Source organism: Malus domestica, chromosome 11 (genome assembly GCF_042453785.1).
Source record: "Malus domestica chromosome 11, GDT2T_hap1".
NCBI classification, from domain to species: domain Eukaryota; kingdom Viridiplantae; phylum Streptophyta; class Magnoliopsida; order Rosales; family Rosaceae; genus Malus; species Malus domestica.
This window is the reverse complement of record NC_091671.1, coordinates 36,838,858-36,865,348: the sequence shown is the minus strand read 5'-3', so window position 1 is coordinate 36,865,348 and position 26,491 is coordinate 36,838,858. Positions and strand designations below refer to the sequence as shown.

The 26,491-nt window shown below is 41.3% G+C and overlaps 4 protein-coding genes across 8 annotated transcripts; 3 read left to right on the top strand and 1 right to left on the bottom strand.

The window, feature by feature from the left end:
- The first annotated feature begins 415 nt into the window (after window positions 1–415).
- LOC139189549 (uncharacterized) lies at window positions 416–1,281 on the top strand. The gene is made up of 2 exons (XM_070808523.1): window positions 416–1,137; window positions 1,233–1,281. The coding sequence occupies exons 1-2, from the start codon at window positions 416–418 to the stop codon at window positions 1,279–1,281; spliced, it is 771 nt and encodes a 256-aa protein (XP_070664624.1).
- A 14,940-nt stretch (window positions 1,282–16,221) lies between these two features.
- LOC114819808 (NADH kinase-like) lies at window positions 16,222–18,624 on the top strand. The gene is made up of 5 exons (XM_070808158.1): window positions 16,222–16,472; window positions 17,238–17,483; window positions 17,672–17,752; window positions 17,906–18,057; window positions 18,167–18,624. Exons 1-5 carry the CDS (start codon window positions 16,374–16,376, stop codon window positions 18,552–18,554), a joined length of 966 nt encoding a protein of 321 aa, XP_070664259.1. The 5' UTR covers window positions 16,222–16,373; the 3' UTR covers window positions 18,555–18,624.
- Window positions 18,625–19,502: 878 nt separating this feature from the next.
- LOC114819666 (NADH kinase-like) lies at window positions 19,503–22,550 on the top strand. 2 transcript variants are annotated; one of them, XM_029089115.2, is made up of 5 exons: window positions 19,503–19,774; window positions 20,826–21,071; window positions 21,206–21,286; window positions 21,740–21,891; window positions 22,008–22,550. In XM_029089115.2, exons 1-5 carry the CDS (start codon window positions 19,682–19,684, stop codon window positions 22,384–22,386), a joined length of 951 nt encoding a protein of 316 aa, XP_028944948.1. In that variant the 5' UTR covers window positions 19,503–19,681; the 3' UTR covers window positions 22,387–22,550. The 2 variants fall into 2 exon arrangements, with proteins under 2 accessions (XP_028944948.1, XP_070664258.1); XM_070808157.1 differs by having other exon boundaries at window positions 22,005–22,550.
- An 89-nt stretch (window positions 22,551–22,639) lies between these two features.
- LOC103443967 (E3 ubiquitin-protein ligase CCNB1IP1 homolog) lies at window positions 22,640–26,140 on the bottom strand. Of its 4 annotated transcripts, none has more exons than XM_029089116.2 (10): window positions 25,809–26,140; window positions 25,547–25,701; window positions 24,929–25,036; window positions 24,745–24,817; window positions 24,323–24,368; window positions 24,176–24,206; window positions 23,767–24,022; window positions 23,507–23,673; window positions 23,041–23,308; window positions 22,640–22,968 (listed from the first exon to the last, which is right to left on the bottom strand). In XM_029089116.2, the coding sequence occupies exons 3-10, from the start codon at window positions 24,996–24,998 to the stop codon at window positions 22,962–22,964; spliced, it is 918 nt and encodes a 305-aa protein (XP_028944949.1). In that variant the 5' UTR covers window positions 24,999–25,036; window positions 25,547–25,701; window positions 25,809–26,140; the 3' UTR covers window positions 22,640–22,961. The 4 variants fall into 4 exon arrangements, with proteins under 4 accessions (XP_028944949.1, XP_028944951.1, XP_028944950.1 ...); XM_029089118.2 differs by having other exon boundaries at window positions 23,041–23,278; window positions 25,809–25,999; XM_029089117.2 differs by lacking the exon at window positions 22,640–22,968 and having other exon boundaries at window positions 23,037–23,308; window positions 25,809–25,999.
- Between the last annotated feature and the right edge of the window lie 351 nt (window positions 26,141–26,491).

The following is a 26,491-nucleotide window of genomic DNA, read 5'->3' as shown; positions in this document are numbered from 1 at the left end:
CGACGAAGAGGTGTTCTGCATCGACATATTCCCGACATGGACGATGTTCTTCGACGGATCTGCACGAGCAGACGGAGCAGAGGCAAGAGTAGTATTCATGTCGCCACAAAGGCAAGTACTACCTTATTCATTCCAGCTAAGCGAATTATGCTCCAACAATGTCGCTGAGTACCAAGCACTGATCCTCGGGCTCCAAATGGCAATCAACATGGAAATCGCAGCCCTCGAGATATACGGCGACTCCAAGCTCATAATCAATCAACTCCTGACTGAATATGAGGTGAGGAAAGATGACCTTGTCCCATACTTCCGGCTGGCAACGCAGTTGCTACAAAGGTTTGAGGCCGTAACACTAGAACACGTGCCAAGAAAAGAGAATCAAATGGCAGACGCTCTCGCCAACCTAGCCTCGAGCATGACATTAGGAGAAGACGAAGCTACAAACGTGCCAGTCTGCCAAAGATGGGTAATCCCGCTTGTCATCGAAATGGTATTAAGTGATACAAACGTTATTTCAATACTTCCGGTCAACGTTGAAGAATGGAGACAACCTCTGATCAACTACTTGGAGCACGGAATGCTTCCAGATGATCCGAAACATCGCTCTGAAATACGTCAACGAGCACACCGCTTCCTCTATTACAAAGGAACACTCTACCGGCGATCGTTTGAAAGGGTACTTCTGAGATGCCTAGGCGAGGAAGAAGCCAATCAAGCCATGGAAGAAACACACTCAGGAATATGTGGAGCACACCAGTCCGGACCAAAGCTTCATTTCCAGCTCAAAAGAATGGGTTATTACTGGCCAAGCATGGTAAAGGACTGCCTAGAATACGCCAAAAGGTGCCAAGCCTGCCAATTTCACGCCAACTTCATACATCAACCGCCTGAACCATTACACCCCACAGCTACTTCATGGTCGTTCGATGCATGGGGATTGGATGTCGTAGGACCAATTGCGCCAAAGTCATCTACGGGAGAGGCTTACATCCTGGCTGCAACAGATTATTTCTCTAAGTGGGCTGAGGCCATACCCCTGAAGGAAGTCAAGAAGGAAACTGTCGTCTGTTTCATCAAGGGACATATCATCCATCGATATGGGGTGCCTCGCTACATCGTCACCGACAACGGAAAGCAGTTCTCAAACCGACTCATGGACGAGCTCTGCGAGAAATACAAGTTCAAGCAGCGCAAATCCTCCATGTATCATGCTCCGGCCAACGGTCTTGCAGAAGCGTTCAACAAGACATTGTGCAACCTCCTGAAGAAGGTAATCGGTAGAACAAAGAAAGACTGGCATGAAAAAATAAGCGAAGCCCTATGGGCATACAGGACAACATATAGAACGCCTACCCAAGCCACACCTTATTCTCTTGTATATGGCGTAGAAGCTGTCCTACCACTCGAAAGTCAAATCCCCTCGCTAAGGATGGCTATACAAGAAGGCTTGACTGACGAAGAGAATGCAAAGTTGCGTCTTCAAGAACTGGAGGCACTGGATGAGAAAAGACTCGAAGCCCAGCAACACCTGGAGTGTTATCAAGCTCGACTTTTTAAAGCCTTCAACAAGAAAGTTCTCCCTCGATCTTTTCAAATGGGAGATCTCGTCCTTTCATTGCGTAGGCCTATCATCACAACTCACAAGACAAAGAGCAAGTTCACGTCAAAATGGGATGGACCATACGTAGTACAAGAAGTCTACACCAATGGTGCCTACTTAATCATGGCGGAAGACGGCTTGAAGATCGGCCCTATCAACGGCAGATTCTTGAAGCGCTACTACCCGTGAAAGGCAACAAATTCATGCTCCTTGTTCGCACGAGCCTAAACTGCACGAACCAAAGCTCCTCGCCTGCACGAGCCTAAACTGCATGGCACAACGCTCCTGGTCTGCATGAGCTGAAACTGCAAACGGCACAAAAAAAAAATAGAAAAAAAAATGTATTTTGAACTACGTTATGACTTGATCCCTCCTCAACAAAGGATACGTAGGCAACTCGAAGTGTCAAAACTTCAAGTACAGTCACATCATCTAAAAGAAATAATAATAATAATAAGTCAACACTTTGAGGATCGAGGAGCAAATTCAAGAACATAAATGCTTTATTTCTTTGAAAGAAGGAGTTGGCTCCAAGGCCTTATTACAAGAAATATTACTTGAAAACTATGTCTCTAAAACTACGAAGGCGATCTCCAAGCGAGCCTTCCAAGGTCTTCAAAGTCTCTACCTCGGTGGGAGACAAGACGGGTAACTCTATAGTCGTGTTTTTCTCTCGTTCTAGGCGTGAAATCTCTTCTTGGTATTGAGAAAGTGCAGTTCCCTGCTCTGCGAGGACACTTTCAAGTTGTGATGCCTCGACTACCAACTGCTCTCGCTCTCGCGCCAATGCATCTAGACGCCCTTGGACAGAAGTTAACGAAGCCTCCGTGGCTTGATAATCTCCTGAAACAGCTTGCTGAAATGACCAGACTTGAGCCAGTGATGAGTCTATCATGGTTAGCTGATGAGCTCTGACATCTGGACTCAACTTCTCTAAGGAAATAGCGCGCAAGGAAGAATATTCAGTCGAGGCGGCCATGAGTTCGGCAATCTTGATCTTCAAGGAGGAGGAATCAACGTTAAGGTTGTCAATCACCGAAACAAACTTCGACAAATCCTCATTAAGCAACGGGAGGTCTTCCAGTGGACACTTAGAAATCCTCGCCTCAATATGGCCCTTGATCTCCATTGCCGCACCAAGACTTATGCGATGGATGAGTCGCTCAGTACCGCTAAGATTCGGCCCTCTCAAAGAGATCTCAGAGCTAGCTGGCAAAGGCGTTGGACACATGACGGGTTCTTGCATACCCCCACCCACACGTGGCAAACTCGGGAAGTTCGACGGATTTGGAACAAGCTCTGCACCAGGAGGATCCCCGATATCCCCGTCTGTAGGTAGGTTACTTGCAAATAGCATCCCCGTATAGGAATAAACATCTGCAGTTGCCAAATCAAAATGATGGGAAGGCCCAACCTAAAGAAGACAAAGAAAGATGTTAGAAATAAAAGCCAAAACGACAAAAGCAGAAGAAATCATAAGAGAAAATAAAGGATATACATCTCTCTCAAATGGCTCACGATCATCGAATTGAGGAGTTCTAAACACTTCTTTCTTCTTGTGACGAAAATTGACATCACTGTCAGCCTGAGCATCCTTAAGTGGTCGCTTGTTTGAAGCTTGTGGACGCTGCTGCAAAATAAATCCATCTTCGTGCGAGTCACCTTCATCCCCCGCCTCTTCAGAAGCATCCGGATGTCGAGGAGACAAGCATGGACGTTGAAGAGTTAAAGCTACAGGTCTATCTTGTAAGGGAGCCGCACTCGCGCGATCAAGGGGTACCATTCGCATAGAAACCACAGGACAACCCTCTCTCGACGTATCATCACTTAAGTGAGAAGAATTGGCGCCACTTGCCGTCCCCGAGTTCTCATAATGTGTCTTTGACCACCAACGTGCGTAAACACGGGTCACTGGATTACTCCTGAACTCATCATTGGCCGGCAGCGTAATAACAGCATTTGTGCATGAACGGGTACAAGACTCCCAATGCATGTACACGGCTTGCAGGGATACCGATGGGTTCCTTTCCTTCAACTTGCCTGGCTCGCTTTGGACAAAACCAAATTGCCTGCTGAAACGGTGGGGGCTATATGACTGGATGATACATCGGTCTTCTTGCCGCAAAGAAACAAACCCCGAGCGAAGGCTTATAAGATAAGACAAGTCCGAGAAGCGGAGATGCGAGTTGTCTACGATGCCTCGCCGCACCGAGCCAACTCTCGCTAAGGGGTCCATCCTCAAATCTTCACAACTCTTAAATAGCGCTCGCGCTTGCAAATCGTCAAGGCTCTTCGCGGATAGTACACCAGAATACTTCGTCATCAAAGGCCCTAGCTTGGCTCCGGTCGATGAAGAAGGTCTTGACTTATCCAGAGTCGACAGAGAAAAATGAGTGCCAAAATATTCACCCAACCAACCATACACATAGTGGTAAGGAAGCACCGCAGCACGATCTTCAGTGCTTGCCGAGTCAGAAACCATGCTCAAGCCGTTGTAAATGTTGGCTAAGACCGGAATAGCGAGGCTAAAAGACTCACCTGCAGCCATCTTGTTAGCAACTTTGAAAACTCCAGGGCGAACTAAGTTGACGTCGCCTGCGGGGAAAACAAATTTACAAAGCCAACAAGCTAAGAAAGCAGACAGGTAAGACTCCTCCACATGCTCTGGTGCTATGCCAAGATCCTCAAACGCTTTCAACTCGTCAGAAGAGCGACGCCTGGTTGCGCCAATAACACCGGACGGGTCTGAGTCGCCCTTTGGCCTAGTGGTCTTGTTACGACCAATTTTCTTCGAAGGTTTCTTATATCTCATGGCCTCCCAGTACCAGAATCGGATCCATGAGGAAATCCTCACGCCTGATTTACCCCGAGCATCCTGGAAAAGCCTGTGATACGCCCAAAACAAATAGCGGCAACTTGCAGGCAATCCTCGGTTGTTGCAAAGAGAAAGGTCATCTGCGCTGGGAACGACTTCGTCGTAAAACTTGCCTTGGATCGGCAAGCCTCCTATCCGGTAAAGATCCCAAAGTGAAATTGACATCTCCCCTTGCGCCGTGTGAAGTGTGTTGGTGGCCGAACACCAACACTCTAAAAACGCACGAATAACGGAAGGATGGCGATCGTAACTAAACAAAGACGCATACACAGCTTGGTAAAGGTCCACCTTAGTAAGCACGTCCTTAGATCGGCTTAAGACATCTTCGAGCCACTCCCAATAAAGCTCATCAAAAACGGCCTCTCCAGCAGTAGACAGGGTACCCCTCCAAGCCTTAACTCCAATGCGGATGTGATCACCAAGAAGCTTAAATGAGGCCGAATGATTGTCACCAACATGGTGCGACGGATTCAAGATAAGAATCTTCGAGATGCGCGCCTTCTTTTTCGTATCTGTTTGGACAGAATCTACCACATCCCAAGATACTTCGGAAGACCACGACTTAATATGCATGGAGTTATCTTTCGAAGGAAGAGTAAGGGCTTTAGGACCAGTCAGTGGCTCGTAAAGCTTCAACGTCGTTCCTCTATCTTGCGAGTCACCTGCCTGCGCAAGAATGGTAAGGGTGCTGCCCTTAAAACACTTAAAAAATACCATGACCTCGAAAAAAATGAATCAGCAGCAGCACGGCAAAGCGGGTAGCTACGAGACAGTCCTTCCAAGCGGCAGCAAAAGGCACTACACAACGAAACCCCGTTGCAGTCCCTTGTGCAAATCCTAGGCAGCGGAAGGCACAAATATGCTCACGCCCTGTGCACTCCAAATACCACGCCTCTGAAAGCTTCGTAATTAAAGATCCCTAGCATTACGACAAAGAAATCCATCAGTGAAGGTGCGCACATTATAAGAAATTTTATATATGTGCAGACTGGGACAAACAAATATGTATATATATATATATATATATATATATATACATATGCATGCAGACGGTGGAACAAGGAATAAATGTGGGACAAGGAATATATATATATATGCATGCAGACGGCGGGACAAGGAATAAAAGTGGGACAAGGAATAAATGTATATATATATATATATATGTGCATGCGGATGACAAGTGATGGGACAAGCAAACAAACATATATATATATATATGCATGCAGAAGACGCCACAAAGGAATAAAAGTACATATATATATATGTATGCAGATGACAAGACAAACAAAGCTAATAAAATATATATATGCATGTGGATGACAAGACAAAGCAAATAAAATATATATATATATATATATATATATGCAGGCGACGGGACAAGCAGTTACCTGCCATATATATATGCATGCAGATGCAAGGTCACACTTCCAGGATGAAGGAACTGGAAAAGGTTGTGGAACAAAAGAATCTAGATTTGGAGAACCTTGAAACTTCCCGCGGGAAGGTTATGAAAAGGCTTTCCGTCACTGTCAGTAAGTTTGATGAGCTACATCAGCTAGCTGCAAGCCTCCTTGCTGAGGTGGAAAAGCTTCAATCACAGTTGCAAGGACGGGATGATGAGATATCCTTCATGAGGCAAGAGGTCACTAGGTGCACGAATGATGTTCTTGCCGCATCACAAACCAGCAACAAGAGAAATGCGGAAGAGATCCATGAGTTACTAACATGGCTTGATATGAATATTGCTCGAGTCCGAGTGCTCTGATTCCTACAGCCTTTGCACCAGGAACAGCTTCAGTAAGAAACCCACTGCCAAAGAGGCTCTTTGGGAGAACAAGCAAGAAATGACCCCTGCTGCTAGAGGGATGGAAAAGGAAATCAGAGCACTGCAGTTAGAAGAAAAGAAGTTTGTCACTGAGATAAAAAGAACTACATAAAGTGAGGAAGCTGCACCACTCTCCGCCAGGTTGAAACTTTCCACAGCAAAAGTTGTCTTTACCAAGCTCCACTGGCTACACCTCGTACGTCGGCATCATTTCATCGTCGGCCCTCAAGCTGCTTGAAGACCCGCTGTACTCGGCGGCTACCAATGCAAGGATGGCAGGCAGTGCGATGGTGTGCAGCAGACGGTGCAACAAGGACGTAAGGCGGTGCGGCAACCAGCAAGGGTGACAAAGGCAGTGCAGCAAGGATGGTGGCTGTGCAGTTATGGTGTCCAAAGAAGCTGACAAAGCATGGAGCAGCAAGCTTCGGTGCAAATGAAACTACACTTGATAGGTTAAAACTTTCAAGCAGATAGAGAGGAGCGGATACATGTCCAAAAGCCTTGCAGGAAGGCTTACTTATACACACATGCAGCAGCAAAAGAAAAGAAAAGCTTTCGTTAAAGCTGGGAAAAGCCTTAACGCCCATGACTGCCGTGTTGTGCTAAAGCCGGGAAAAGCTTTAACGCCCATGTTTGCCGTAAATGATTATACACACATGCAGCAGCAAAAAAAAAAAAAGCTTTGGTTAAAGCTGGGAAAAGCTTTAACGCCCATGTTTGTCGTAAATGATTATACACACATGCAGCAGCAAAAAAAAAAAAAAAAAAAAAAAAAAAGCTTGGGTTAAAGCTGGGAAAAGCCTTAACGCCTATGTTCGCCGTGTTTTGTTAAAAGCCGGGAGAAGCTTTAACGCCCATCTCGGCCTGACACTACAAGCAGCATATTAAAAAAAAAAAAAAGGACATACAGCTTTAGCTGTATGTTTGAGATGGAACAATCACCACGAGTAACACGCTTTAGCTGTAGAGTTTTGTTAGTGATCGATCATCTTTGTTTACTTCTCAAAGGATATTGATACATTGAAAAGATTATTCAAAGGGATTTTTCATATATTAAAAAAAAAAAAAAAGAGCTCATTTATTAATGTTTCCAATAAATTACAAATATGTACATATACATAAATCAAGATAAACAGACGAGAGGGAGGAGAGCCTTCACAAAGGTTGCTCAGGCGGAGCCTCAGCGGTCGGCGGGGCCACAGAAGGAGGAGGTATCGGAGGTTGATCATTCGGAGCTTCACTACACGGTACAGCCCCAGAAGACGAAGGCAAATGTTGTTGGAACAAGCCCACAAACCTCCGATGATCAAGTAAAATCTGACCATCAGATTCCTGCATCTGGTCAATTTTCCTCTTCATGTTTGTGGCATAGTTGTGTGCGAGCTTGTGCAACTGTTTATTCTCATGCTTAAGCCCCCTAATCTCCTGTTTGAGACTCATCACTTCAGCCGCCAACGATTCAACTTGACGAGTTCGAGCAAATAGGCGTTGGGCCATGTTGGACACAGAACCCGCACACTGCACACTAAGAGCCAGAGACTCCTTAACAGCCAACTCATCAGACCGCCTGGAAAGTAGTCTGTTATCTTTGGGAGTAACAAGGTTCCGGGCCACCACCGCGGCGGATATATCATTCTTCATCACCGAATCCCCAACAGTAAGAGGACCAGTAGGGGATATGAATGATGGGCGCCATATGTTGTCGGGGGAAGGCGGAACTGCCTCTTCACCAAGGTTCAAATCAAAACGACGGTCGGATGGTCCAGACATTTTCAAAGGTGTTGAAGAAAGAAGAGGCCAGACAGATTAAGATCTTAGAAGTGCAAGAAGGGAGTTTCTACAAGCGAAAATTCAAGTGTGCTTTGAAACGAACTGCGTGCCTCTATATATATAAAAAAAAAAAAAAATCGGCACTCGACGGGATTTCAGAGATCGAATAGGTGAGCTCAGAGTTCGAAAATGCCGATTCAAAAATCGAAGCGCCGATCCCAGATATCGAAGAGACGCAAGTCTTTTCCAGACACTTCAGCACCCATCACACGCGAACTCAGCTTTGCGGAAATCAAGAGTGATTTGTCGAAGCACCGATCTCAGATATCGAAGAGACGCCAGTCTTTTCCAGACACGTCAGCACCCATCACACTCAAACTCAGCTTTGCGGAAATCACGGGTGATTTGTCGAAGCGCCGATCCCAGTTATCGAAGAAGCGCCAGTCTTCTTCAGCCGCGTCGACGCCTGTCACATGCACACTCAGCTTGGCGGAAATTACGGACAATTTGTCGAAGATTTCTGATAAAGAAGAAAGCACGTGAAGCCATGCTGATCAATCACGCATCGGTTATTGACACGAGTGAAAGAGCAGTACCTCTACAGGTATTAAGGAACTCCCTATAACTATCCACCTTCACCCTCCATAGCAAGGGAGACATACAGAACCTTTCTTCATCTCCGAGAATGCCTTCCCAACGAAGCCTCTCGAGTCACTCAGTGTTCCTTATTCCTTGGGGTACCTCAGCAAACAAATAACACCAAAGCAAAAGTATCTCATATCACCAGGGTAGAAAGCAAGAGTATCTCATATCATGCGTCTTCCCTGTCCTTTCCTTTGTCCTTGTTCTTACCTACAAAGACAAGGATAAAGAAAACAATATGCCAGAACCTCCACTCAAACTCGGGTAAGGAACCGACTGCTTGGAACCCTTTCCTGATTGCCTACCTGGCACTGCTCTCGAGTACTCGCCCCCCCACTGCTGCTGTACTTTCAAAGAAGCTGCCACATCTGCCCAGAGAACAGATAAGGCAAGTGAAAATGATACCTTGAAGCATGTGGAGACAACGTGCATAAAGAACAAGCAGAGAAGAATGCGGTCTGCACAGTCAACTCAGCAGAAGGAGTCCGAACTGAGGAACTCGAGAAGCTGCCACATCTGCCTGAAGAAACAAGCAGAGAAGAATGCAGCATGAACAGTCAACTCAGCAGAAAGAGTCTGAGATGAAGAACTCGAGAAGATGCCACATCTGCCTGAGGAACAGATAAAGGAAATGAAGATGATACCTTGAAGCATGTGGAGACAAGTGCAACCAAGCACGTGTTGATTCATCCGCTACTTCTTCAAAAGCAAGAGTATCTCATATCATCAAAGTTGCAATCACTCTGACGGTGAATTCGTTTTGACCCTCAAATTCTTGGGTCGGCTTACTAGGCGTTGTAGGCTGCACGTGCCGATTCACCACCCTTGAATCAAATCCTTAAAGATCAAGTCACCAACTGGAAGAAAAGCGCATCAATCTTGAAGATCATACCGTTGACCAAACTGCTCAGGTGTGAATTAGAAAGATTGAACAGATCAACAAGTCGTCACCTTCACCTCGTGCCTGCTTGTCATGTGTTCAAGTCAACCTTCAAGGATCAAGCCCTAACGGCCCTTGAAGAAGTTTCCAACCAAATTCAAGATCAAGCCTCGACGGCCCTTGAGGAAATCACAAGTCCGATTCAAGATTAAGTGTCTACCACCCTTGAATCAAAACCTAGTTCAAGAATAAGCTGTGGAAAATCAACAATTGGAGGAATCCAGAAAATCTTCCAACCCAGTTCAAGATCAAAGCTGTGGAAAGTCAACAAGCGCAACAAAATACGTGCCGATTCATCCATTACCAAAGCCAAAGATCATCTACCACATGAAGCTCCTTGTGGCCCAATTTCAACCTTCAAGATCAAGCCTCGACGGCCCTTGAAGAAATTTCAAACAAAAGTTCAAGAACAAGCCTCAACGGCCCTTGAAGAAATCTCAAGCCCAATTCAAGATCAAGCCTCAACGGCCCTTGAAGAAATCTCCAGCCCAATTCAAGATCAAGCCTCGACGGCCCTTGGATCGACATCTACAGTAAGGGACTTCAAAACACATCTCCTACACGTGACAAGCACATGTATACGACGTGCCTTGAAGTGGGGGCATTTGTAGACATCGAAATTTCGGTAAATAAATGTTGACCAATAAATCAAAGTGTCAACGCTCATGTATTACATAAATTTTACACGTAGCGTGTGACTCAACGAAAATTGAAATGAGTTGGAAAAGTCATCAAATAGGACACGTGTCAACACCTGGCAGAAACGACTTATTTCATCTGGAATATTATATTCGAAATTAGACCTTGGAAAATTCTATAAATACAAGCCTATTTCATTCATTGAAGGGGACCAATTCATATGACACCTTGAAGCTCTGAAGCTCTGAAACTCCGAAGCTCTCAAGCATCCAGGTTCCCGAAGAATCAAGAAAGCCTTCTTCGTTCTTCGTTCATCGTTCTTCCAAGATCAAGCCCCGACGGCCCTTGAAGAAAGTGTTCTTCGTTCATCGTTCTTCCAAGATCAAGCCCCGACGGCCCTTGGATCAACCATCCACCAATTCAAGATCAAGCCCCGACGGCCCTTGAAGAAAGCACCATCGTTCATCATCCGTTCATCCAAGATCAAGCCCCAACGGCCCTTTGGATCAACAACGTCGACAAATCCACACATCCAACCGTTCTTCAAGATCAAGCCCAAAAACCTTTGAAGATCCGTTCATCACTGTTCTTCAAGATCAAGCCCAAAAGCCCTTGGAGATCCGTTCGTCACTGTTCTTCAAAGATCAAGCCCAAAAGCCCCTTTGAAGATCCGCTCAAATCCACCTTCAAGATCAAGTCCACGGCCCTTGAAGAACGTTCATCCTTAGATCAAGCCCAACGGCCCTTTGGATCAATCACACATCCACAAATACACACCTTACGGAGATCGAATCAGAGGATCAAAATAGAGAGAGATTGTAACCCAAAATCATCAAATACTTAATATTTATTTGTGCGCGTTGTTCTTGTCTCTTTCGTTTCAGGAATTTTCCGTGTTTACAACATGCTTAACATAAAATCAGTTCATAAACTCGTAAGGCATGCATTTCATTTATGCAAATAAACTATGAAATTATGCAAATTTTAGAAGAGGTTCACTCACAGATACTCCGTAGTAGCATAGTTGTGCGGAAAAAGATTAAGAAAATCCCCACTAGCAACTTCACATAAGCACAAAAATATACAATTTATCAAACTACCCAACTATAGAATTTCAAGAAATGGAAATGGGTATTGGGTTTGGATCCGAATTAGGGTTTAAGTTTAGGTTAAATAGGGTTACGACTTATTGGGTTTTGGGCTTGAATAGTTAGGAACAAAAGGGGTGGTTTGGGCTTGAGCCCAAACCCACACAACACACAAACACACACGCCAGCACACACATATGCATGCACAACACACATGTACACATGCACAGCATACATGCACACCTACACACGCACACACGCAACACACAACACACGTGCACAACACACGCACACGCACACGTGCACCACACACACTCACACACGTGCACCACACACACTCACACACGCTTACACACACACACACACACACACTGTACACGCACACACCCATACACAACAACACACATACTCACACGGGCACACCCACACACACGGGACAACATACACCCACGAACACTGCACAACACACACCCACACACATGGCACAACACACACCCACGAACACTTCACAACACACACCCATGAACTCGCCGGAGTTCATCGTCGAAACCGAACATGCATGCACAGAGGATGGCAGGGGTTAGGGCTTGAATAAAGGGTTCAAAACCTCATCCCAGTTATCAAAGAGACAAAAAAGAAGGGATTAAACCATACCTGAGATGGAGTTCGAAAAAGCTCAAGCTCTCTGTGTTAATGGCAGAGCACATAGAGATGTTTTGATGACACATGCAAGGCTGCATGTGGATTCCCCATGTCCCAAAGGTTTGAGGTTCAGATTTTTGGGTTTTGGTTTGGTTGAAAATGGCGTGGGTGATGGTGGTTTCCTTTTTCAACGCCGGAGAGATAAAAGAGAATGTTTAGAAAGAGAGAGTATGGGGAAAGGGAAGAAAGAGAGGACTGAGAGGGAAGAGATAAGAGACTCGGGGGGGGGGGGAACAAAAAAATCATGGGTGGGCCCCTTGGGCTCACCAATTAAAAACTAAAAACCATTTTAAATAGAATGTGGGTGGGGTATAACATCTTTCAAGATATTAATATTTTAATGAACAATACAGGGTTATATTGGCTTCTGTCTTCAACCGATGGCCAAATGACCAAACATAATTTATTATTTAAATTTAAAAACAACAACAACTTAAATTTAAAAACTATAACTTAAATTTGAAATAGAAGTGAGATAGTATGCAAAGGTGAAAATTATGTGAGAAATGGTGTAGAAATGAGTTAGGTATTTATAAAAAGAAAAAAAAAGGTTTGAATTCATAACAAAAAAAAATGTAAGGCAATGGCTAGCTACAATCAGCTAGCCGTTGTATTCAAAATTTTAAAACCGACACAATTGCAATTCAAATTACTATTCGTGTCGGTTATAACCGACACGATTTCAATAATAAAAATTATTCCTGTCGGTTATATCCGACAGGAAATCTGACACTTTTACACAAAATTCTGGCCAGCCCGGGGCTGGCTGGCTGGCTAGAAGGGGCCAACCCTCTGGCCCTTTGGCCCTTTTAGATTTCGTTAGGCTCACAAGCCTCTGGCGTAGCCCTCGGTTGGAGACGATTTTTAGGCTATTTTCAGCTCTCTGGCCCTCTGAACCCTTCGGTTGGAGATGACCTTAGGTGTTTGAATCATTTCCCACTGGATTTGGATTGTCTCCTAACCAAGGACTATGGACCGTTGTATTTTTATCCAACGACTACAAATAGGAGATTCATTTAAAGTTATAATAATTATAGCCGTTGGATAAAAATTCAACGGTCCACAGTTCTTGGTCAGGAGGATCCTCTCCTTAGGCTCAGGAAAGGATTCAAATCCTTTCCCAACACGGTATTAGAAACACAATTTACATGGTACAAAAAAATCGCGACTAATATAATAATAGTATGTCGTATTATTATGAGAACTTTAACGAAAAGCTTCCGATACTGTTTACTTTAACGAAAAACCACATTTTTATATTAAAAAGTCAATCCTGATACTATTCAAGTTACCCTTTATTTTGTCCTTATCTTTAAAACTCAAAGTTTTAAAATCATTTTCATTAGTTTTTCTTATTATATAAGTCATTCTCGGACATTTGGAGTTAGAACTATTTGTTTATTTACTTTGGTAAATAAGAGTTGGACTTATAGAATCTTTCGTACTTTTGACAAAATGACATTCTAATTTAATTTAATTTAGTTTACTAGAGGTTTATATAGAGTTTGAGTGATTTTAATAGATTTATAAGTTCATAGAGTTTGATGAAGTTCAAATGATTTCTAGAGATTTTAGTGATGTCTCTCTCTCATGAGAGAAGTGATATTTGTAAATACTTAATATACATTACGTAATATCTCTAATTCCCTCGAATCTTTTACTTTTTAATTTCCTTTCAAATAAATTTCTAATGGAATACACTTGAAATTTTATATACTCCTTTAAAATCAAAATCGAATGTGTTCCAGTGATGTTTTACATCATATGTGATGTAAGACAAGGTATCAGTCAAAGAAGAAAGATAATAAAATAAAATGTTTCAAATTTTAAAAAAAGTAATTAAAGTTAGGAAATATTGAACTAAAGATAAAATAGATCAAAGAAAGACAAAAGGATGCAAAGAAAATTTATAAATTTTGCGTTCGATTCCCATTTTCGAAGCATAATACATTCTAAAAAGAGCACAATATGCTAATTCAAACTCATTGTACGGTGTATTTTAATCATCCAAAGTTGTAATAAAAAATGAACTTTTCATTTTTCCATCCAACCAAGGTATGAAATGCCGATAATATTGGTTTTTTGAGTTACCGATATTTTAATACTTATCCACTAAGTTTTCGTTAAAATATTGCGATATTATCGATAATATCGACAATATCGCGATATTACCGATAATATCGCGATATTTTGGAGATGTGCGAATCGGAGAAGAACGTCGGAGCTTCTACAGCTCCAGCCGATTGTAAAAAGCACCCTAGACTCCGATCTAGGTATCAAAATGAAATACAAGACGAGAGGAATGTTTTTATAACTTCCGTTTGCCGTGAAACGGTCGGAGGTGTTCGGAAAGTTCGTCGACACCCACAGCCTCGTCGGAGATGGGTGTGCCTATTCCCGAGCCAATTTTGCCCCAAAAACCTTGCAAAAACATGAGATAGAACTTAAATTTCACATCTAAGCTTCAATCTAGAACAAAATGAGGTAAACCCGAAGCTTACCTAACTGGAGAAATTCAAGAAACTCGTCGGAGGGTTCCTGCGTCGCCGAGTTGCGGAGACGAGAAGGAAAGGGAGAAAGACGAGGTTGCTGATAACGATGGGTGTCTTCCTCAAGCAGGTGCGATGGTGTGTGTGTGTGTATGTGGGTCTCGGTGCAGAGAGAAAGGAGAGAGATGAGAGTTTCGAGAGAGAGACGGCGCCGATGAGAGCTATTTGTTTTTTTTTTTTTATCTTAAAGAGAGAGAGGTCTGAGAGAAATGGGAAGAGAGGGCCGAGTGAAATGAAAGAAGGTCCTTGAATTATTGAGAGATATCTCTGAGAGAGGCCTAGGATTTCTAGAAGGTAATCAGAAATGGGAAAAATGGGGCACATCTTAGCCTTTATTTTGGAATCCTAAGAAGTTCACCACATGGATGCATGACATGTGTGCATGCCATGTCTGTTGAATGGGAAAAGTCTAACACGGAAAGACAAAGAGCCGTTTGGGGCTTTGGGCTAGAGGCAAGACAGAAAGTGCTAGGGTTTTTTTTTTTTTTTCTGAAATGAACATAAGCTGCTACATTCGCATATATTATAGTTGTTGCTAAAGATTGACACCAATGTGGACTTGGACGTGTTGGTCAACATGTCCTCACAATCCTCTCCAGTTCGAACCCTCGCGCCCATCAAATTTTTCTTTCTTTTTGATGCGCTTTTCCCATGGCTCTAGGTCTTGATTTCGAATCCAGGTGAGCCATTTCTTTTTTTTTTCTTTTTGTTTTATTATTTGTTTATTTTAATTTAGGTTTTTTATATTAACACTCCATAAAATGTTGAATGCACCCCACATTAAAATTTAATATTAATGACTAATTTACTCTACTATATAATGACAATTTTTGACTTTATTAGGTTAAAAAAATAATAAAAAATTTATAAATACACCCCAAATCACTTTTAATGTATTATTTATCTATTTCAACTATCAAAACTCTTCTCATTCTCCATTGTTGAATAAAACCCTAAGCAATGAAACTACAAACATGTTGATTGAGAAAAATAATTTTTGACGAATGGAACACGAAATCAATGTTTCGAAAGCTTTGAAATTATTATTATTGTTATTGAAAAACGTTCAAATGAACCTAAACATTTTTTGAAATCATTCAATTTGAAATCATTCAACAAACTAACGTTCAGATAGTTTGAAATCATTCGGCAAAATAAAAAATGAGTGTTATAAGATTTGAGAAATGTGGGGTGTGTGTAAAAAATATAAGGTACATATTAAAAATATGGGGTGTGAGGGTATTATGGGGAAGGAAGTGGGGTGTATTAAGATAGTTTTTAATTGAAAAAGTAAATGTGAGGTATATCAAGTATGTGAGGTTTATTCAACAATTTGTGGGGTGCTAATATAATAAGTTAAATCTATCATGCAATGCATTTCCTTCCAATTTTTTGTGATAAACTAATAGATAATTGACTAAATAAACATCTTGCAAAGTTTCAATAAAAATTTCCAAGTTTTTCTTACAATTTCCGTGGTTTCCATATTATTTTTATCGATATCGATAATATCCCGATATTTCCATCGATATTTTCGTGTTTTTAAACTACCGATATTTCTGATATCATCGATATTTTATACCATCCAACTAATATTTTTGTATTTCCTAAAGACGAACATCCTGAAGCAAGTCTATTTTTACCTTATGCCTCCCAGTCTAATTCATCAATTCAGAAATACTTAAACCACCTGCAGCGCTGGAGTGTTTGGTCGACCGTCACTCACACCCTATCGAGAGAGCAATGGGGAGGAAGCGATTGTTGGTGGTGCTAAAACCGATCGAAGCTGACCCAGTTTCCCAATCAGAAGGTCCATCTCGCATCACGAATCCCCAGTCTCAGGTAATCTCATCCATCTGCATATCTGAACTGTTTTATTGAGCTTAGCACTCCAAGTGTTTGATAAAATGCCAAAGTCGATAACTTTCGTTTGTCTGCTTGATTTTTTTTCCTTCAATTCATCTTTGTAAAATTGGGATAATAAGAAAAATCTTAGTTCTTGTTTATACTACAAAAAGTAAACAAATTTCAATGAAAGCAAAAAAATTACTAGTGAAGAGAGGAGAGATTTGCACATTGTACCAATTTTGTAAGATTTTTTTGTTATTTGTGATATATTTACTTTATAGTTTGTATTAAGGCTTCATCTATGAGTAGGCCATGATTTAAGGTGCCAAGAATGATAAAGTTTCCGGTTTCGGGTGTTTAGGCTTACACAAAACTCAAGAATTTTCTTACTTGGTTTCAAGTTTGAGAAAACTGTTGGAATACGTGGAGTACGAAACAAGTTTGAAAATTAAACAGTGTGAGCTTCGATTTCACTTGTTTAACTCGGTATAAAAGAGAATGGCATACCCGGGAAAGAAAAACAAGGTAACGAAGGTTTACGCTTTGTAGTTGTATATATAACAAAATCAAATTCTGATCATTCTCGGTATGACATGTTTTCGTTGTGCAACTTTGCCAAGGATGTTAGATCAGTTCCTTAAACCCTCTTTCTTCGATTGCATTTTCCCCCTACCTTTGATAAATTCTCGCACGCTCTATCTCCTGTTAAGTTAGTGTTAAACACCCTTGTTAATTCAGTTTCTTTTGAATGAATTGCAGATGCTACATCACTTAGACAGCAGAAGAAAGGTGCACAATGATGCAATAAGTTGTTGTCAGAATATTTTGCTCCGCAAGCCCGTTGAGTGGAATTCTGTAGTGCTTAATGATCTATCACAGCCCGTCCATGATGTGGACCTTGTTGTCACAGTAGGCGGCGATGGTACTCTATTACAAGCTAGCCATTTCATTGATGACTCAGTTCCAGTTCTAGGAGTGAATTCTGACCCCACACAGCCCAAAGAGGTTAGTTTCAGTCTTTGGCTAAGCCCTCAAGTATTAGTCTTTATATTGGCATACTAACTTCCTTATTTATACAGCTTGTGCTTTATCCTTGCTTGTAACGAGTTCAATTTTTCCTCATATTCCCTGATTTTTGGGCTGAGACTCGGTAATTTTCGGAGCAGCGTATTTACAATATTTTGTTTGGTCAGGTAGAGAAGCTCAGCAATGAGATTGATGCTTCTAGAAGCACAGGATATCTATGCGCCACAACTATTGACAACTTCGAAGAGGTAAAACAAAATCATGAATTTGACACAATACAAAACAGAATCCAGACCAGTCAAATTTTGGTTCCTCTATTCTAGTTAGGGTGTCTTTAGAAGCGGGCATAAGGAAAGTACACAATTCATATCTTTTGAATATTTGCTTTCTTTTCTCCGCAGGTACTTGACAACATCCTCCAGGGTCGAACTATCCCTTCCAAATTGACAAGGATATCCGTATATGTAAACTCGCAAGTGCTTCCAACTTATGCCCTTAACGATATCTTGATTGCACATTCATGTCCTGCAGCACTTTCTCAGTTCTCATTCAAGTAAAAGTTCCTCTGTGGTCTGCTGATCAGCCATATATTTAACTTGTTTGTTTAGCTTACACGCATTAGTGTTTATTAACTGTTTAAATTCCTGAATCGTTGCCTTCAGAATTAAAAGGGACGGCGAGTTATGTTCCCCCTTAGTGAACTCTCGGTCAAGTGGCCTCAGGGTTTCAACAGCTGCCGGATCGACAGCCGCAATGCTCTCAGCAGGCGGATTTCCGATGCCAATCTTATCTCAGGATCTCCAGTTTATGGTACGAGAGCCCATTTCACCGGGAAACACCTCACGCTTCATGCATGGATTAATCAAATCACATCAGTCCATGGAAGTTACATGGTTTTGTAAAGAAGGTGTCGTATACATCGACGGTTCTCATGTTTTCTTTTCTATACAGAATGGGGATGCCATTGAGATATCTTCGAAGGCTCCAATTTTGAAGGTTTTCTTGTCTCACTATTTTCAGACAACAGTAAAGAACTGTTGTAAGTACTAGCTTTGTTCACAACTTCATTCTTGTGGAACTCGCGATTTCTTGTGTCAATAAAATTACTGTTTTACCTTTATATATGATTCGAAAAGTATTTCTTTAGTTTCACCAAACGCTCGCCCCAACCATCGTTGCCGATGGCGGCTTTGCCGGGGAAATGGAATGGAATAACAAGTGATAACAAGTACTAAGCGAATTTCATGTGTCAAAAAGTAAATAGTGTGGACGATTAGCGCCATTCAAGTCGTTTATAAAGAGGCCCATAATTGGATTAGAGCAACAATTTATATTAGATTAATTAGAATATTGCTTGCAACAAGATTTGTCTCAAAAGTACAGTTTTTGTTAGTTTATAGCTCAAAGTTTCGAACCGAACCATCCGAGTTAGTTGTTTTGCTAGTTGAACGTTTATATTATGTTTCATCCATTCAAATTTTTCGTTTTCAATTTTGGTAGAGATAGAAAAGAAAAACATAAGAAAAAGAAGAGAAAAAAAAAATAGTTGAGGAATGATAATGAGAGGGAAGCAGAAGAAATGTATTTGTAACTGTACACAAAATGAAATCGAAACGGTGTGCTTTCCATACATATTTTTTTACTTCTCACACACCATTGTTAATTTTTACCATTAATTTTTTTTTCAATTCACCGGATCCAAACGAAAAACTACAATTTTCCATTAAAACCAGGAAGAGATCCCAGCCGGATCTCTCCCACCAAATCCTAGGGATCCGGAGATCCAGATCCTTGAAATTTGATCCAACGGTTACAATTATTATAACTTTTAGTGGAGCTTCCTATTTGTAGTTGTTTGATCAAATTTCAAGAGTCCGGATCTCCAGATCCCTACGAATTTGGTGGAAGAGATCCCATTTGGATCTCTTCCCATTAAAACCACAGCATAAAACAAAATAATTTCTTACAAAAAAAAAAAAAAAAAAACCTACATACTAAATAGACCTTAAAAATTGCTCAGTAGACCCTAGGTCCCTGACTGTTACCAAGAAAAAGTGGAAAAAAAAAGGCCCTAAATTGTTCGATGAGGCCTCCTGTTACAGTTCCGCCACATGCAAGTCTAAACGGAGCTTTGGCCGGTCCACCGTCACACCCTTCAGATACAGAGAGAGAGAGAAATGGCGAGGAGGAGACTGTTGCTGCTGTTAAAACCGTTCGACGTTTACCAAGTCGGCCAATCAGACGGTCTGTGTCGCATCACCAACCCTCAGGTACCACCATGCCCCTTTTGCTTCTTGCTGATTCAGTGTCCGCTACATCGTGGTCCTTCTCGTGGACCCTCATAGTCGAACTGCTTGCCTTGCTAGTTTTGATGGGTCGCTTGCAATTTTCAGCTTAAGCATTCAACCTGTTTGTTAAAATGCCAAAGTTAATAAATTTGGTTTGAAATGAAAAGAAGCTCGGGAACAAAATTGATTTTTTTATTAAACGAAAAATCAATGAACTTAAGAAATCTGTGATTAGAGTGAGAAAGGTGAAAAAGATTTGTACTTTGTACCAATTTTCAGGACAATCCCCGCAAAGTAGGGAGCCTTGTTGTCTTGGGTCGCCCCTTTACCAATTTTCAAGACATTGTAGTGTAAACCATGATTTGTCTTTTAAAATTTTATGTTGTTTTGTATATATGTATAGAATCATGTATGAATGTATCATGATTGACGATGCCGACGATGGTTGATTTGTGTGTTTGGGCTTGCAGAAAAACTCCGGTATTTCTTTGGCCGGGATTTTTATTTTTATGATGGTACTAGTTTCTCGCCCGTACTTTGTATGATTGAGGCTTTTACAAGCTGAACTGATGTTTGAGAAACTCTTGGAATAAGTGGAATTTGCGATAGATTTATGTGAACTGTGATTTCACTTGTAAAACCCGGTAAATGAGAAAATGCCATACCCAAAAAGACAAATAAGTTGATGAAATTGAAGGTATTAAATCGTTTCACCAATAACGTTTGGCTTTGTGATTGTACTTGTATATTAATCAAGAACGCGATTCTAGCTATGTCTTTGGTTGTGGGAATTTTCTTTAAACTTTGTATTTTCACCTTAAATGGAGCCTCGAGTGAAGAGCAGAGAGTCACAGGCTTGCTCTTCTCATAGTGCTCCGGACATTGATTGTCTTGCTGTTTCGGGAGGATGGTTTGGTTCCATCTTTTGACAACTTTTGCAAAGACATACAAGTAATTCATATTTTCTTAGTTCATCATATTATGCTTTTTCCAAAGCACCCTCGTAATTCAGTTTCCCTTGGAAATATTGCAGGTACTACATTACTTGGAGAACAGGCGAAAAGTGCACAAGGATGCAATAAACTTGTGTCAGAGTATTTTGCGCCAGAAGCCTGTTGAGTGGAAACCTATAGTACGTACTAATCTATCCCAGCCTATCCGTGATGTGGACCTTGTTGTTACAGTTGGGGGTGATGGCACTCTATTACAAGGCAGCCATTTCATTGATGACACGGTTCCAGTTCTAGGAGTGAATTCTGACCCCACACAACCTGAAGAGGTTAGTCTCTTAATTTGGCTAAGCCATAGAGGTTCAGTCTTTATATCGGCGTATTAGTTCACTGAGTTTCACTTAATCGTGGCTTGTAATCAGTTCATATTTTGTTTCTTTCTTCCTGATTTTGCCTTGGTTAGGTAGAGAAGCTCAGGAATGAGTTTGATGCTAATAGAAGCACAGGCTATCTTTGCGGTGCAACGGTCAACAACTTTGAACAGGTAAGACTGATCTTGAATTTTAACCTAAAGATGATCGGAGACTAGTTCCTAGTTTCGCTCCTCTATTCTAGGGTGTCTTTAAGATCAGTCAGTACTGGAAGGAGAGAAAATATCTAACATTCATTTCGAAAGACGTTGACATTCATCTTTAATGCAAGTTTTATGCTGTGATCAACCTATTAGTTGTAAGGAATATTCTATCGAAGTAACCTCTCGCTTTAAAGATCTGTTTGCCGGCCAAAGCCCTGCTACGGTGTTGAAGGCATCTAGGGTTGGGCTGCATAGAAGTACGTTTCTTGTGAAGTTGTTCCGCACAACTTAAATGTGATATCATTACACGTTTTGGAGATACGGAGTGAAGGATTTGTAGAAAAATTGGTGATTTCCAGCACGAAGTAGCAATTCCTTTTGAAGTATTGTAACTTCTGAGAAGATTTCCTCTTCTTTTCTTAGGTTCTGGACAATATCCTCGAGGGTCGAGCTAATCCTTCCAAATTGACAAGGATATCCATATGTGTAAACTCAGAAGTGATTCCAACTTATGCTCTTAATGATATTTTAATTGCACATCCATGTCCGGCAGCAGTTTCACGATTCTCATTCAAGTAAGCTTCCTCCATGGTCACACAGCTGTACGCTCAACTTATTTCTGTAGTTAACATGTATCTAACTTTCTCTCTAGTTAACATGTATCTAACTTTCCCTCCCCGCCTACAAGCAGAATTAAAATGGATGACCAGCCATGTTCCCCACTGGTGCATTCTCGATCAAGTGGTCTCAGAGTTTCAACAGCTGCTGGATCAACCGCTGCAATGCTCTCAGCAGGCGGATTTCCGATGCCCATCTTATCTCAGGATCTCCAGTACATGGTAAGAGAGCCCATTTCACCAGGAAACACCTCAAGCTTAATGCACGGATCAATCAAATCTCGTCAGTCCATGGAAGCTACGTGGTTGTCTAAAGAGGGCGTCGTATACATTGACGGTTCTCATGTTTGCTATTCTATAAAGGATGGCGATGTCATAGAGATATCTCCCAAGGCCCCAGTTTTGAAGGTTTTTTTGCCTCACCATTTACAGAACATTAGTGAAGAAACGTAAGGACGGATGTTTGGATAGAAATAAATTTTTGTAAGTACGAGCTGTGAATATTGCGGAACTTCTGTAAACATGCGTTCGGGCTGTAGAGTTTTGATTCTTTGATTTCGAGCAGAAATCATGACACATTTGACTTGAAACGATATTGGAATTATTTGGAACCCTGACATCCCCGCGTTTACTAGCACTCGAGTAACTTTCTCCATTCCAAGTAAATAACCGTGCCGTTGTAGTCGAATAAGTAACAAACGTGTCCTGCCAGAAACATTCCGTACTATTGATATCTGCTAAGGAAAATATATCAAGTGAAGGAGGGAAGGGGGAAGAGTTGGAGGCAAATCAGCTTCCGGGGTGCAACGTCCATGCCCATAACCATGTCACCGGAAGCTGTTTCACCCCAAAACGAAAATATTTACACCAAATGATGCCGCAAGTGATGCATTTTTCTGTTACAACATATGATTGTTTCGTAATAGGGTCTGCGAGAATTCTCTTTTTCATTTCGAAAAAGAAAATTACAGTCATAGTAAACATATTCGGCATGTCCTTCGGCAAACAGCGAGCACTCAACTTCGAGCCTAGAACCTGAAAACCAGGTCACGAGAATTCAGGAATGGATGGCTAAGTAAACTTGGCAGAACTAAAATTGCAACTTACGTGAACATCTGGGGACGGCGGGAGAGCTGAGGCCTCTTTATTGGGGAGAGTATCATGTTCCGTAAAGTCATTGCGGGGTTGCTAGCTCCGGTTCCAAACATAGGGTGAGCACCAGCCCTTCTGTTCCCAGCATCAACTGGAATAGCAGCTTGTTTTGCCGGTGAGCCAAGCGAGATGTCAAAAGGACCGCCGGAGTTTGAACTATTCTGTCTCGCTGGCCATATATCCTCCTTCGGCCCTGGAGTTTCAGGAGTAAGAACGGACCAATCTGCAAGAAATAAGTCAACTGGATTTGGAAATATTTGAGACAAAAGATTAAAAAATAAAGCTATTATGTTCAGATCAGTCACGTTATAGCATCAAACGTCCAGAACTTGGGAGGTTTATCGAAAAGAAAAGTTAGCATATGGTTTTTATTTACTGCTTTACAAATTTATTTCTGCAACATTAGAAGGAAAAGAGTTACCTCTTCTAACAGCTTCTCTGTTTTCCATCATAATGTTAGCTTGGTTTGAGAAAATATCAGGTTCATTTCTTGAAAAGAAATTCGTCGACGGTTGGATGGCAGATCGTTTAACTGAATCGTACTCACTCCTCAATTGATCATACATTTCATCTAATTTTCTCTTCTGTCTGGTATATAAATAGAGAAAATCATTATACGAGGGACCCAATAACGGGACTATATGCCTCAGGAATTAGTATCAGTAGGTATGAAAACAAGACCTGGATTTCTCTGAAAACTTCTCCTGCAGCTCCTGCTTATCCTTGGACAAGCTCTCAATTTCTTGCGCCATTGTTTGGCACCTCTTTGCCATTTTCTGGTATGCAGCATGCAACTGTTCCATTTTCTCACCAAACTTTTCTTGCATTGCTTCAAATTTCTGCCGATACTGAGCTTGCATTCTGTTCATCTTGCACTGCATTTCCAATTCCCTTTGGCCAATGTAGAACATGACACTTTTGTGTGCACTCTTCATTACTAGGAATACTGTCAAGGGAAAGATGTCCTGCCCTTTATAAAACATTGAATACAATGCAATAAAAACCTAATCTAGTTTCGTCACTCCCTCATAAGAAATGCAACAATCACCGTATCAGATTATTAGATTGCAGAGAAAATAGAAAAGGATACATATCTGTGGAGACACTCCAATCATGGCCATCTGAAACAGAATATCTTCCGATCATTATCAAAAGGATACAGAAGCTACAAACGCAAAAGGAAAAGTAAAATAAAATATGAAGACAAGCTAGGTCTAGTCAGTGAGTACTTGCTTACATTTATCCATTCATCATTTGGATTGATATCAAAAGCTTTCATATGACTGCCAAGAGGAAAGCAAAATGAGATGGGCACGATGCTACATGTAAGTAGGAAATAAGTTTGCCACAGTGCTTCTATTCAAAACACAAAGTTTTATTGGTGGCAGGAACTGTCATGTTATGGTTTTACTGGTTGCTGCACGAAAAAGAATTCTGCAGCAACCATTGATGCCAGAAACAGACTAAATTTGGTATTCGGCAGTTATCCCATACAGCGCATATCTGTAGTTACTCTCATATTACTTATTAGTAATAAAAGATGACACCCTCTCATTTATGTTCATGTATGCATAGTGCACCTGCACACTTAATTGCAAGGCTAGAAGAATACAGATTCCCAGAAAATGCTAACATTCTAAGATCATTAGAGGCACTTACCTCTTAGAGAGCACTTGATCACAAACGGGACACGCTCCATCACTGCCAAGGATCTTGCCCGCATCCTCTGTGCCTTTTCAAACTGTTAAGGAAATTTATATTCATATATACCAATCAACCCTATTTCCACAAGAAAGTTAATTTACACGAATGTTAACGCAAAATTTTCCTCTCCGTAGGATACACAAAAGGTGGCCACAGGTGGTGGAAACAGCTCGCCCTTCCAGTTCTCGCCAACATGCATTGCATCTCATTTCAACCTTCAAAGACAAACTCTAATGCACTGGCATACCTAGGGGATATAAAACATGGGTTAAATGCTTTCTGTTATGGGTTTCAATTGAGAAACCAGGGAGGCTTGTGGCAAAACGAACTAAGGAAACATAAACTTTTTCCAGTGCCGTAATAAAAAATTGCAGACTTGCTACAAATTATAAGAGCAATATCATTGGCATGCGTTCATTTGCAAATATTAACACAAATTCTATGGAAAATAGGTTTTTTTTCTTTCCATTTTCAACATTTTTTACCACTTTCTGAGATCAAAATAAAGGAAACCACTGGAACATAAAAAATGTGAGAAATATATTGAAATCAAATCCGTCCAAAGGAATACAGACGAAGAAAATAGCTTCATGTTCATTGACAACATAATTTCTGAAAAGAAAAACAAAGAAGTGAAAAAATCAATTAATTCCTCATCAATATCAAATAATCAATGCTTAATAAACGCAAAATCCTTTGATTTTTAACATTTTCTCAGCAACCAAACAGTAAAAAGAGAAGTTATAAACTTGTATACCCGAACTTTGACCAAAATTCAGCTCCAAAGCTTTGATTCCGTTGGTTTCAAAGAAAATCCTTCAGCTATCAATTTACAGACCATCCGATTGTGATTTTCCGCTCGCTCAACTCGGCCGTCTCTCGGAGTGTGCTCCGATTCGTTCAAAAAACTTCCTGAAACGCCAAAACGTAAAACGTAATCGAAAATCACAGATGAAAAGAGGAGAAGATTGGCGCTGAAATCCGAAATACAAAGTGGTAATACTTTTGAAGCGATTTACCGCAAAAGTTGAAATTCTTCGTTCGTTTTGCCTCTTCCAATCGGAAAGATGAAGTTACAGCAGCTATTCGAAGAGGACGCAGAGAGAGAACTGATGAGAAACCCTAGCAGTTTGGAAACGGACTTGGCGGGAACTGTTCTTGGTGCTTGGAAGATTGGTGCGTACGGCTTCCGATTCGAATTAGAAATGGCGGGGACAATGTGCTTCGCTGAGCTTTATTTGTGTGTGAGAACGAGAGACTCTTTGAATTTAGTGATGGGTCGGGTTAACATAAATATCTAGTGATGGGCCGACTCGAGCCCAAACTCTCAACTCTCTCTTAGCCCCGCACCGAAGTTCCTTATATCTGTCGGCAGAACCTACCGAACATTTCTCCATGGTTCGGCAGTTATATCCGAATGCTGTTCTGCCAATTCATGTTTGTAGGACCGAAAGAATAAAAATTTTGAAAAATTGGACCCCAACTAAATTCATGCCGAGATGATGGATCGTGTTCATGTTCTAGCTTCTACGGTCCTACCGCATCATAGAAGTAACCGAGTTAATGACCACGATTTAATTCCGCTCCATCACTCAATAATCAGTTACTTTTCAAATATCGACATTTTTCACAAATTTCAAATGTAATTGGTATTTTTAAACAAAAATCAAGGGACTAGTTCATCACTATTTCATTTTTAGTT